General features: G+C 41.9%; 1 protein-coding gene across 1 annotated transcript in view; it reads right to left on the bottom strand.

Moving 5' to 3' along the window:
* The window catches only part of pdia5 (protein disulfide isomerase family A, member 5), a 45071-nt gene extending 31428 nt beyond the window's left edge, over nt 1–13643 (bottom strand). Inside the window, exon 1 of the mRNA XM_088353083.1 lies at nt 13512–13643. Coding sequence (XP_088209209.1) covers nt 13512–13610 — 99 coding nt within the window. The 5' untranslated portion in view covers nt 13611–13643. The remainder of the gene's footprint in view (nt 1–13511) is intronic.
* Between the last annotated feature and the right edge of the window lie 735 nt (nt 13644–14378).

Raw genomic sequence — 14378 nt, 5'->3', positions numbered from 1 at the left:
TTTAGACATGCATCTCAAACAGTCCTTTGTATATCTGTGTATTATTTGTTATTGCAACATCCATTGCAGCCTGGTCATCCTGGAAGGGGAATTACCACATGTGTGGTCCCTTCTCAAGGTTTATTCATTTTCCTCATGTTGAGGTTTTGAGTTTTTCCTTGCTCTCTTGTAGGTTTTAGATCAGGGGATGGTGTCATAATAGTCTGTAATAATTGTCTGTGTTTTGCATTTACCTGTGCAGCCTTTAAGGGCAATACAAATAAACATGACTTGACTTGTCAAGTCAAGTCAAGTCAAATTTATTTATATAGCCCTTAATCACAAAAATGTCTCAAAGGACTGCACAGGATTACAGTTACAAAATTACACAATTACCTGATCTTGACTTTGCAATCAGTAACAAACAAGTAGATCTCAGCTTGAAAACGGATAAGGACACCTGGTTTGCGATATTGCATGTGCTGCACGACACACAAGCTCACAAAGTATGGGGAAAAACAGGCGATTCCATGCAAATTTGTTACAAATCAACAACCGGATAAGGCACAACATCAAAGTCTACTTCAATTACAAGGAAGAAAAAATTTTGGCCTGGAAATATTTTCGCCTTTTTGAATGATAAAAAGTAATGACACGCATGTCTCAACAGTACTGTCCTTATGTTCATGAGGTGTCTTGTAATCCAACACTAAAAAGACGTCATTAAAAGTCCTAAGTGCATCTTTTAGCTTTGGCCGACTTCAAACAAATTGCCCCTGCAAATAGCAGCAAATGTCCAGAAAGGCAACGGCAGCACGCAGCGACAATTTAATCAAAGATGAGAAGCGGAGCCGGCAAAGGTAGCCGTGTGCACTCTAATTGGCTTGCTTGCTATTTATGCATGCTGGGAAGCACTTTAGATGGCAAATGGCAAGTGAGAATTGAACTTGATGAGCGTTTTCACCTGCAGCTGTCAGGCTCAGTTTTTCTTTTTAATGAGCGACTGGCCTGCCTGTTGATTTATGGCAAGTTCAAAAAGCCTATTATTGACAAGATCAGCTGAAGGTGGTGCCTTTTTCTTGGCTGGGCACCTGAGAATTAAGTTGGGAAAGATCTCGTTATTTCTAGCGCAAGCTTGATGTTATTGCTTTTTGTTGTCTTATGTCTCAACACTGAGATTACATTCTAACAGATTTTATGACTTTTTGCTGTCCTTTTTTCTCCTTCTGTCCACTTGAACATACACTCGTTTGTTATTGTTCATGTTGTCTTTATTGAGTGTCTCCTCCAGTTTTTTGTGGAAAATATCGAATCGCCCATGGTCGATACATTTTGAGAAGGGTTGATTTCTATTCGAATTAACATTGATTTAAAACATGGGGTCATTTATACATAACATGTTTTTTTTACATTATTGAGGAACTGTGAGCTGTTGATGTGTGCATCCATGCTTATCAACCAGTTCGAAATGGCAATTTGCAGATCATCTAAAGGATTCATTACCGTAAAATTCAGACTATAAGGCGCACCTGATCCCAAAGCTGCACCCAGAGTGTATTTTTTAAAGGAAAAAAACATTTGGTACATACATAAGCCGACCTGACTATAAGCCTCAAGTGTCCACATTGAAACATGATATATTTACAAAGAAAGGCTGTACACAGGAAGACTTTGAATAATATACAGTACCTTAACCACTTAAGGTGGGTCGCCAGACTTATAAACATATGCGTGTCATTACGATGTCACCAGTCACTGAAATATGTCATGCCACTCACATATCATTGGAAAGCGCCCACTCATGGGATTCGAGATATGATGAAAATTTCAAAATATACTCATCACAGAAAATTCACGATCAGTCTGAAGCAAGAGTCCCTGAAAACTATAAAGCCGACATAGGTCACCGTGACGTCCCGTCCGTCTTCAACTTCTTTAAATGGCTTTGTTACAACAATGACAATCCATATAATCCAATCGTGTCAAATATGGACTTCAAAAAACACCAGAATGCCGACAGATAAATAGGAATTTGCCTTAAACATTTCTGCTTGGACGGACGTTGCTTCTTGTAATCCGTCGGTTTGGCCACATTATTCCCGTTTACTCATAAAATGATTCCCAATGTGGTCGTTAGCCCTCCCCTTTCGATGGACAACTTTTCCATGATGAGGGTCTATTCATGCTAGTTTTATCCATGCACAAAGTTACATTCAACTTGCGTCTTCCTCGACACATATATTACATCCGTCTCACTCTTACCTTTGCTGCTCAGGCGCCCCCTGCATCATTGCATAAGCCGCAGGGTTGAAAGCTTGAGAAAAAAGTCGCCGTAATGGTCCGAATTTTATGTTACATGTTAATGGGATTAGAGTAAATCCTTGCTATAATGTAATTCACTTATCAGTCTTGTAACTTCACTGATTAACATTGTGCGTTGTGTTTTATTCTGATTGGCTTAACGCTATCTCCACTCCTTTTCTTCCAGCAGATAACTTTTTATACAGTTCTTTTATTTATTTAACAAATGCCTGAGTCTGTAACAAAGGTTTGGATTTTGGTTTTACTGTATCATAAGAATGTTTAACTGTATAATAAATGTAAAAAAGTTTCTAATTCACTGATTTTTCCTGTCAGAGGTTCCCTTCTGGAATGTTACCCACGCAATAAACCATGGTTCACTGTAAAATTTAAAATACAGGTAAGCAAATGTATCCCTTTGTGCTTTTGTTTAACAGGATTGAATGATCCTTAAAATCGGTGATATCTGTGTCCCCGAAACGGGCTTTTGACATTCCTTCAAGATGGTGCTGTTGTTCTGGTACCATACTCTATTCCTCCACTTCAAATACAACACAAGGAGTATGCACTATCTCGGGGGTCACAAACCTTTCTGAAGTGGAGCGTTACTTGTTTGTTACTTATTAGCTATGTTAGGGCTCCCAGTTTTATATGGTTGCATATAATAACAAGTTATCAACATGTTGTTACTATGTTATATTCAGATTGTAATTAGAAGTAGGGCAAACTCAATTGCTAAAACGACTTGAAATCACAACGACCCATCGCTGGTTAGCAGTTTCCAGAACCAATCCACAGGCTACACAAGTGTTCTTAGGTGGCCACCAGATGCCCACAGAAACCATATTGGAGATCCCTGCACAATGGTATACTAACAGTAAATCTGAGGGCATCGGAGGACACTCCATCAGACACCCAGAAGCTGTATCAGCATGTTCCACTTCTTCTGTTTAGATGTGAAATTGGGTGCTTCAAAGTTGTAAACTTACTTTGTATTACAACCTAAACGTCAAGCTCGAGTGGCATCGAATGGATCATGAACTCGATTGCAGCCTTTGATGTTTGCATTAACAACGAGTTTCAAGCGTTGGAGCGAAGGCTCGTAAAACCCTCGACTGCGCGTAAGAGGCACGGTACGAGGGACATCAGCGGAATAGGCTTGTGTAGAGTGTTGGTCTTAGCGCATCTACACACTGCCGCACGCCACTATCAAAGCATCGGGCGCGCTCGATACAGTACGCGACGACACAAACGTCTGCGTGATGATGGAGCGAGGCCTTCTCTATACGAAACCGCGGCGGCATGACAAACACGAGCCGCAAAAAAGGAAGTTATCAATTACGACAACAATTGTGAAGAGTAAAGAATTTCTTTTTTGTTTTGTCTTTTTATGACTTCACATGATATTCAGATCAATAAAAACACCCTTAATGGAAGGGTGATTGTTGCTTCATTCAATAAGATTGAACAATGCGAAATAACAGTATCAAAAAGAAAATACATTCATCAGTAATAAGCAAATAACATTATTAGGGGAACATAAGAAATTATTTAGAAAAAATAGTATAACAAAGTATTAAGAAGATAACCAGTATGCGAGTAGAAAAATCGGATTACAAGTCCGGGTGAAAGGGCTCTCGCTCTCTCTGTCTGTCTCTCTCTCTGCCTCAACCATCCCTCCCATTCACCCTGAGCAACTCACATTCTGTTTATGTCTTGTTTTGTCAACAAATACTGCGTTTAAACACACTTCAGAGGGAACTCGCGTTTTGCAAACTAATGTTTTTTTTAATCTCGCACGCACAGTCATTGTGGCTGCATTTGTAAGGGAATTGTTCCGAATTTCAAACCCTGCCTGACGAATAAGCACAGAGGTAGCATCCATATAAAACTCGAGTAGACCCATATAATATTACACTTTCATATTTCAGCAGGGGCTTCAAAATATCATAATCTGAGACTGGCGGGCCAGGACTGAGACCAGTCCTCTACCTACCTATGCTTCGTAATGGACCCATGTTCAAGCAATGTAATAACATTTTAGGAAATGGCTACATAGGTTAGCAGGAAGGTCTCATTTTGATCGACAGTCCCACAAAAGGTCATTTTGTTCCATAAAACTGACTTCTCTGTTGTCATTGAAAGCATGTCTTATTAAGACTTCTTTTCAAACTCAAGATAGAGACATGTTGGGAACTGAAACGGGCATTAGAGGCTGGGTTTTTCAAAATGATGTCAAAATTCCTACAGTGATGCATGCGCCTTGCAGGTAAAAGGTTTGTGGCGAGGGACGATACAGAGAGCAGACAGCAGGTGTTGCGCCTCTGCCCCGCAGCATCATCTCATCCTCCATCTGTTGTGACAAATGTGCTTAATCAAAAGCAGACGCTCGGTGGAGGAAACAGTACATCAGAATAAATCGCAAAGGAATTTGACAAAAGCCTTTTCTGCTTTTTGGGAATAATGACTTTCCCAGCCAGTCTATTCTGCAGTATCTTCGCTAGCACTCTTTCAAAAGAAAAACTGCGTGAGAATCGAAATGCTGAAATAGAATGATAAAAAGATCTTGATAAAATACAACTCCCTGAAAATCTATATTACTAAAATACAGATTTAATCTCAAACTATGAATTAAGAGTATTTTAAAATTGAACAAGACTTCCAATCCTCAGCAAAGAATCGCTTTATGATGTCCTTACTGCTCTAAAAAAAATATGGCCCAAAACCCATCATTTTATCTATTCTCTTCGCCAAAAATATGACTTTAATATTGCGATATTACGACCCCCCAACCCCTACTGACTTATTTTCCTTGAGAAGACCACATTATCCTCCAAGTATAATTTGTTTTTCTGTCTAATGTGAACCTAAAGGCCCTTTGCAGTACCAAGTCAGTCATTATATCACAAATATGAGCAAAATACAACACATATTAACTCTCGTACTGCCCACGTTTGCAGAAGGTAACACAAAAAAGAAGGAACAGCTATAACACGATTCTGTCACTTCCAACAGGGGTCATTTTTACGTATGAATATTTTATTTATAGGTAACAGCCATGCTTTAAGTCACATTATTGCATCACTCATCTCAACATTGTGTTAATTCTGCTGAGATTTTTTGGGATGTATCAAGTTGATCATTTTTGGATCGACGACGGACAAATGTCACGTCAGTTATTTGCCCGATAGAAAAAAAAGACCTGAAAATTAGTCACTTGCATCCACACTATAATAGTAAATAAGCATTTCTGTTCCTTATTAGAACATATCATGACTTTCTATAGAAGTAAACACACAACTTCATTGTGTCTCTTATGTACCTTTTCGGGCAAGGCACCAGACATCTCGTTCATCTTTAGTTTTCTTTCTACTACCACCTAAAAGCTGAACATTAAATTCAACTAATTGGACTATTTTGTCCTTTTTACAATAGTGAATTTGAAAGTTTGCTCAATCTGAAAATTATGGGTACGGGTTTAATTGAAATTACTTAGCGGTGGTGATGATTATTAATGTTATTTTGTGCTTATAGATTTGTTGCATAAGTAATGAGAAGCTATTCTTAGAACAAGCGATGAGTGTTAAGTTTGTGCTAAAGCTGACATTAACATTTTGAGTGGAATGAATTAAACAACCACATTTATTTGTATAGCACTTTTCATACAATAAAAAACTATAAAAACATTGTGCAAGACAACTTAACTCACCAAAAGCAAGAAAAATAACATTTCAACCTAACTGTTAAGTTGATAGTTTTGCAGACACTCAAAATAGAGACATCAATGGATTTTGAACTTGCCAGGGCAGGTGAGGACCCAAACTTCAGATGTAAATGTTAATAGTCTGCATTTATGTAGCGCTTTTCAAGTCAATGAAAACCTCCCAAAGCGCTTTGCAATGTGCTTTACACTTTTCCCTTTTACACACTAACCGATAGCAGCGTCAGCTATGCAAGGCAACTACCTGCTATCGGGGGGCATGAGGGATTCAATGTCTTGCTCTAGGACCCTTCGACATAACACAGAGGAGCCGGGACTCGAACCTGCGACCTCTTGATCCCAAGACGAGCACTCTACCTCCTGAGCCAATGATTTTACTTTGGGGCCAATCACCCAACACGACTTCTGTCTTATCTTCCTACGCTTCTTTGTCCTTTCTTTCATTACTACATGACATCCTTTGTAAGTTTCTTCCAAACATCTTTCGTTCTTATCTTTGATCCCTCAATTCATCCATCATTCCCTCTATCCTGACGACCTTGGAGAATTGGTACTTTCTACCATCCTCTTATCTCACTTCATTCATTTGGCTTCAGTCCATCCCTTCATTTCACTTCACTTGCCCTTTAGAATCATCCGTCAGTGACTACGTTTACATGCAGGCGATAATCCGTTTGGAAATGAATATTGGATTTATGGAGCAATCCGAATAAATCGTTTGCATCCCTCGTGAAAAAATGATAACGCCCGTATACAAGGCCTCTGCAAAGTTTTCTGATGACAAGGGCGAGTGGCATAACACAAATAGACATTGTTTCTGCATTTAACTTTCGACATAAATAGAAATTGATTTCATTCATGTCACTCATCATATTCACCGAAGTACATTGCTGGATTACCCGGCACTCCAAAAGTGAGCTGCTGGGTCTCTAGTGTTTATGCAAGATGTGCAAAACGAAAGCATAGACCTACACTATATATGAATGGATACAACTGTGGCTTCATCGACAAATTGATTTTTGCAGTGGGGATAGAAAATAAACCGAAATGTGCCGGAGAAATTAACCGAAACACATTAGGCTTTTTTAGTGAGTAAACCAGAGTTTGAGTGTATGATTTGTCTCTCAGAGCAGCCAAACATTGATAATCATATTTCCCAATGGATTAAGATACTTTTCAGTTAATACTAGAAGCTTTTAAAGATGCCATTATTAGGTTAAAAGTACCGTAAATTCCGGACTATAAGCCGCTACTTTTTTCCCAAATGTTCAGCCCTGCGGCTTATTCAGTGAAGCGGCTAATTTATGGAATTTTTCTAACGGCCCCCACCGGCGCAGGAGTTTAAAAGGTAAGATTAAGACCAGTAGAATATGTGCGCCAAGAAAGACTGCAATCTCTAAATTGTAGCATATATTTTCTGTAAAGTTAAGGTACGTTCCAATACTTGAAGAAGATGCCCTTGATGGTGATAGTTATGAGAAGGAAGTTGAGGACGATCTACCGTGAATTTCACATTTACGGGAAGCTTTTTCTTCACAGGTATGTTTGATACATTGCGAGCGTGATCCTACCAGCGTGTTGGTACCTTTCAAAGGCACGGTTTGGGATGAAAGTTATATTATTATTATTAAAGCTTTGAAAACTCTCTCGGTGTACCGTCTTTCTTCGTAAATATGTGTAACCATGTATAATATGTATTTGCAACTGTATATTTTTGTAATGTATTTATTTTAGAGATTTATTCTGTTATGTGTTCTACAGACGAATCCAAAATAAGGGGCGGAGCAAACGCGAGCTGATGGGAAATGTGGTAAAGCTGAGTTGCCGGTAGATCTGTCTGTTGTCGCAGCGGACAATAGTGGATATATATGTTTCCCACCCTTAACATTGGAAATATACATTTTGTTTCCTTGGGTTACTTTCAACGGGACCCCGACTTTACAAGTCTGCATCATACCTTAATTTACGGGTATAATTTTCTATTTGTGATGTCATTTGTGGTTCTGAATTTGTGTACTGGGTTGTTCAAACCTCACATTGTGTTTGCTGTTAAAAACGTCATATTGGAATATAATATTGTGAATGTGCTTAATTGCTGTTGAGATTGTCATGATTGTTTTCTGTTATTAGTGTCAATAAATTTGTTCAAACCAAAAAAAAGTATGAAGTTACAATTGTGGAACTTATAGCCTGGCCCGGGTTAAACTTGTAACTGTGTCGCAAGCTTTACTGCGGGCGCCCGCGGCTAGTGCATGGGTGCGGCTTGTGTAAGTACAAAAGCGTCAAATCACTCAAAAAGTGGTGGGTGCGGCTTAATATCGGGTGCGCTCTATAGTCCGGAATTTACGGTATTCCTTAGAAATGTTATCACTGAAAAAAAGAAGTCACCGAGGTTGTCAAAAAACTTCTCGGTGGCAGGGCCCCGGGGGTCGATGAGATCCGCCCAGACTTCATTAAGGCTCTGGATGTTGTGGGCGTGTCATGGTTGACGCGCCTCTGCAACATCGCGTGGACATCGGGGACAGTGCCTCTGGACTGGCAGACTGGGGTGGTGGTTCCCGTCTTTAAGAAGGGGGACCGGAGAGTGTGTTCCAACTACAGGGGAATCACACTTCTCAGCCTCCCTGGTAAGGTCTATTCAGGGGTACTGGAGAGGAGGGTCCGCCAGGAAGTCGAATCTCGGATTCAGGAGGAACAGTGTGGTTTTCGTCCTGGCCGTGGAACACTGGACCAGCTCTATACACTCTTCAGGGTCTTTGAGGGTGCATGGGAATTTGCCTGTCCGGTCTACATGTGTTTTGTGGACTTGGAGAAGGCATTCGACCGTGTTCCTCGGGAGGCCCTGTGGGGGGTGCTTCGGGAGTATGGGGTACCGCACAGTCTTATCCGGGCTGTGCGGTCCCTGTATGCCCGGTGCCAGAGTCTGGTCCGCATTGCCGGCAATAAGTCGGATTCGTTCCCGGTGAGGGTTGGGCTCCGCCAGGGCTGCCCTTTGTCACCGATTCTGTTCATAACTTTTATGGACAGAATTTCTAGGCGCAGCCTTGGCGGGGATGGAGTCCGGTTTGGGGGCCTCAGCATTGCGTCACTGCTTTTTGCAGATGACGTGGTGCTGTTGGCTTCCTCAGCCCGTGATCTTCAGCTCTCGCTGGAGCGATTCGCAACCGAGTGTGAAGCGGCCGGGATGGGGATCAGCACCTCCAAGTCCGAGGCCATGGTTCTCAGTCGGAAAAGGGTGGTATGCTCCCTCCGTGTCGGGGAGGAGGTCTTGCCCCAAGTGGAGGAGTTCAAGTATCTTGGGGTCTTGTTCACGAGTGAGGGTAGGATGGAACGGGAGATCGACAGACGGGTCGGTGCAGCGTCTGCCGTCATTCGGACCCTGTACCGGTCTGTCGTGGTGAAGAGGGAGCTGAGCCGAAAGGCAAAGCTCTCGATCTACCAGTCCATCTACGTTCCTACCCTCACCTATGGTCATGAACTTTGGGTCATGACCGAAAGAACTCGATCCCGGATACAAGCGGCCGAAATGAGTTTCCTCCGCAGGGTGGCTGGGTTCTCCCTTAGAGATAGGGTGAGAAGCTCAGTCATCCGGGAGGGACTCGGAGTAGAGCCACTGCTCCTCCGCGTTGAGAGGAGCCAGTTGAGGTGGCTCGGGCATCTAATAAGGATGCCTCCTGGACGCCTCCCTCGGGAGGTGTTCCGGGCATGTCCCACCGGCAGGAGGCCCCGGGGGCGGCCCAGGACACGTTGGAGAGACTATGTCTCTCGGCTGGCTTGGGAACGCCTCGGGGTCCCGTCGGATGAGCTGGAAGAAGTGGCTGGGGATAGGGACGTCTGGGCTTCCCTTTTAACGCTGCTGCCCCCGCGACCCGACCTCGGATAAGCGGAAGACAATGGATGGATGGATGGATGGATGAAAAAAAGAATTGCAATTAACAAAGTCATCAATAACTTTATTTAGGAATTTTGGTATGACTATAAGCGTTTAGTATACTTTGTGTTATTTTTTCTAGATATATCATAACTGTTATTATAAATATTATTACAATTGTTGTTATAATTGGTGTGTTTATTAGGGAAGATGAAGGGGTAGGGAATAGAAGCACTTGCTTCTGACTACCCCTTTTCGAACATATTATGTAATATTATTTTGTTGTTGAGCTATTGTTTTTGTTCCGTTTTTATTTTAATGTTCGAATAAAGTTTTCATTCATTCATTCAATATATTTGTAACAATCAACATTCTTAAAATATACAGTAATGAAAATTGCTTGATGTTTCTCAGCTTTTCATTGTTTTCATAGAAAATTCAAATGTAGTTATTTGCTAGAAACTGGCGTATGAATGATTCTAGGAATTTTGTGGCTCTGATCTCTGCACTCCAATTCCACATAAACATATCCTGGATGAAGGAAACTACACAAAAACACACGGACTCAAATTATTTGTAGACGTACACAATTATTCCTTGCTGCAACGCAGTTTACTTTTCACGGTTTCCCAGCTTCACAGATTTGCATTGTGCAATGCGTTCAGCATTCTGGTGGTTAAACAGTCTCCCCGCTTTTTATTATTATTATTTGATAGCACACAATTATTTGTAGGGGAGGAAACGTTTATACAGTACTTTTATTTGTCAAACAAATGTTTGAGCCTGCGAAGAAGTGTTTCAGTGTACAGTGGTACCTCTAGTTACGTAGGTCTTTAAAAACAAAATGTTCAGGTTTCCAAGTACCCGAGCGGGAAAATATTTGCAGAAGCGCGAGGCAAAATACACTGCTGAGGACCAGTAAACAACGAGGCCAGTTAAAAGATGAATTCATATTTTCATTATATCTTTTATTCTTTGTTTACACTATGCGCCACTTGTTTTATGTTTATTGTGCAGCAATCTCATTTTAACATGTATTTGTTACATGTTCTGATGCTCTTTTATGATTTATTAAAAAATATATACTTTTGCAGGGCTTGGAACGGATTTGCGCATTTACATTGAAAAGGTGCCTCTACTTACAAATGTTTCAGGTTACAAAGCTAAAACCAGAACCAATTAAATTCGTAAGTAGATGTATAGGTGAGTATTAATATTAATTTCCTGTGGTGTGTCTTGGGCAAGTACAGCAAGGTAGTGCCCATGTCTCTCCAGGCAAACATTCGCCTGATACACTAAAGTTCCCCGGTTTGAGACTGAGTGGAAACATGTTGGGCTGGAGAGGGGTTGGCGCCACCAGGCTGTACTTGCCCAAGACACACCACAGGAAACGGTGCTCCTACGTCCCTAGTTGTTCAAGGAATCCAACCAACCATAATAGTTGCAAAAAAATTAAGATTGACATCACGGATTTCGCCAATCGCAGGTCCTTTTTGGAACGTAACCCGCACAATAAACGAGGGATGACTGTTCGTACACATTTAATCGGAAAAAGAAAGGAACCCCCAACCATTGCGATGGAGATCGTCACAGGTGGACTAAGACCTTAATTGGATTAATCTGCATGTTTATAATAATAATAATTAATTTTACTTCAAAGTGCCTCTCAGGGCAGGTCGCTGTACACAGAATATCAAACAACAAATTAAAGAAGAAAAAAGTAAGGAATAAATACCAAATAAAATGAAAGTAAAGTTAAAAAGTGGGACAGCATGCAAAACAGATAATTGAGTGGACAAGTCTGAAGAGGAGGGTTTTCAGTCTGGATTTGAAGGTGGGAAGAGTGGCGGAATGACAGAGGTCAGGAAGTAAGTTCTGCTCCCCGTGGCGCTGGCTTGGGTGTATTCAATTGGAATACCGTTTACAATCGAACATTGCCTGCAGGTTAACATACGTAGTAATTCTCCATTTTCACTCTTTCTCACGTTCCTGTTTATTTATATTCTTCATATCATCATTTCTTTCTCCCTGCCACACAATAAGATCAATCATCTCATAGCGGAGGAGCTGCTGATTATTTCTGACATCTACGGAGGGATCCAAGATCTTTAAAAATATTTGTTTTTTGGGGTTTTTTTTGGGTGGGGATCGATCAATTATCTTTACCTATTGTGTTCCTTTATTGATGTTCACTATGTTTTTGTACTGTTACCCAATGTTAAATCTATTGCACCCTGGTCATCCTGGAAGGGGGATGACCACTTGAGGGGCCCCTTCTCAAGGTTTCATTTTTCCTCGTGCTGAGGTTTTTTGTTTTCCCTTGCCCGCATGTTGGTTTTAGATCAGGGGATGGTGTCATTGTCATCCTGAGACATCCTTGAGACATTTTGCGATTACGGAAGTCACAACTAAATGTGATTTGACATGTTGTTAGTCGTCTTGTTAGAACTCAAACTCAACAGCATGAGGAAAATGAAGCAACCTTGAGAAGGGACCCGCACATGATCTAATCCCTCACAAGAAGTCTCAAAGAGCTGCACAGACCACAGACTATTGCTACGCCATCCCCTGATCTAAGCCCTACATGAGGGCAAGGAAAAATTGAAAAATTCTCAGCATAAGGAAAATGAAGCACAGATTGAAAAGTGCTTGAGTTTTGGGTGAAGTGCTTGTAAATGTTTGATATTGTTGCAATGTTTCTCAACAAGTCTGCTTAAAAATGACGCAGACACTGGTCTCTGGTGGCTTCACTTTCCCATTGCGATTTCTTCTAGTCGAATGAAATGATCTGCATTTCTGTAGTGCTTTTCAAGTCAATTAAGACTTCCCAAAGCGCTTTACAATGTGCTTCACATTTCAAATAGCGGCTGTGCAGCCATGTAAGGCGCTAACCTGCTTATTGGGGGTATTAGGGGTTCAGTGTCTTACCCAAGGACACTTCGACATGTAACACAGAGGAGCCGGGATTCGAACTGCGATCTCTTGATCCCAAGACGAGCGCTCTACCTCCTGAGCCATAGCCGCCGAAGTGTCCTTGGGCAAGACACAGAATCCCTAATGCCCCCAATAAGCAGGTTGGCGACTTGCATGGCTGCTATTGGTGTGTGAGTGTGAATGGGTAAGTGTGAAGCACATTGTAAAGCGCTTTGGGAGGTCTTCATTGACTTATAAACAGCTATATAAATGCAGACCATTTAACTTGGTGCGATTAAATATATTCCTTAATAAAGGAAGGGAGGAATATAAATTCAATATCAATGAGGCCCAATGAAATCCTGCTTTTCCCGCCTAAAAATGGACACTATGGGGAGAACCTGGAGACTACCGGGGCAGGTATGTCGTCACCACGTTCCAGTGAGCTGGGGGAGGAGAAGCAGCCGCCAAGGACACGTCACCCAGCGGGGTAAGTTAAGCCGTCGCTCGCCCCGGTTCCCTTAATAAACCCGCCGCAAGCGTCTCAACTTCGGCCACCAAGTTTGGGTCCAGCTTGTCAACTTCAACTAGCCTCTTCTTCGCTGACAGGCTAGCTTAAGAGGACTTCTTGACCACGGCGTTCCATAATAAGACCCGCGTGGCAGAAACTCGACAAACCCGGCGTCGTTCACGAAAACTAGCATTTAAAGGCGTCACTGCACTCACCAGGAGAAGCAAAGGGAACATGTTTCCCGGTCTCATCCGTCTCCCGGAGTGCTTCCAAGAGGCCATGGTGCTTCTACGATGCCACGTCTGGTCGCGCATGCGCGCTTACGTCTTCGACGGCGTCTTCCTGAGCCAGCGCGCAAGGCTTTGTGGGAAATGCAGTTTATGAAAGCACCCGCCGACATCGTTACTAGGAGATGGAAGAGACGCGTTTGTTTTGATGGCGCGATTCAACGCGATCCGACACAAAACGAGGATTAACGAGACAGTGATTCCCTTTTAATGACGTCTCTTTATCAACTCATCGTCTTCCATTTTGGTCGGAAGGCAGGCGGAGGAAATAAATGATTGTATTTGACGGCAAGCACTCACCTTAAGCACCTTCGAATTGATTCAATTCAAACCTCACATTGTTTATTTGCTGTTAATAGTGTCAATAAAATTATTCAAACCCAAAAAAATGCTATTATTGGGCTAGTTGGTGTTTCATTATTGGGTATGATATAATGAAATTCGCCACAGCTCTGAGGTCATGGGTTCAAATCCGGCTACTAAGCTTCCTGTGCGGAGTTTGCATGTTCTCCCCATGCTTGCGTGGGTTTCCTCGGGCACGGTTTCCTCCCACATTCCAAAAACATGGTGAATTGGCCGGTCCAAATTGTCCCTAGGAGTGAGTTGTCTGTCTCTGTGTGCCCTGATTGGCTGGCAAGCAGTTGAGGGTGTCCCCGAAGATAGCTGGGATGGGCTCCGGCACCCCTGCAACCCTACTGAGGATAAGCGGCAGATAATGGATGGATGGATGGATATAATGAAATGTGTCGATAAAACCTCATATTGTTAGAATATGTTATAATGAAATTGTGAATG

Source organism: Urocampus carinirostris, chromosome 14, assembly GCF_059441175.1.
Source record: "Urocampus carinirostris isolate Australia breed hairy pipefish chromosome 14, RoL_Ucar_1.0, whole genome shotgun sequence".
NCBI classification, from domain to species: Eukaryota; Metazoa; Chordata; class Actinopteri; order Syngnathiformes; family Syngnathidae; genus Urocampus; species Urocampus carinirostris.
This window is presented reverse-complemented; position numbering and strand designations above follow the sequence as displayed.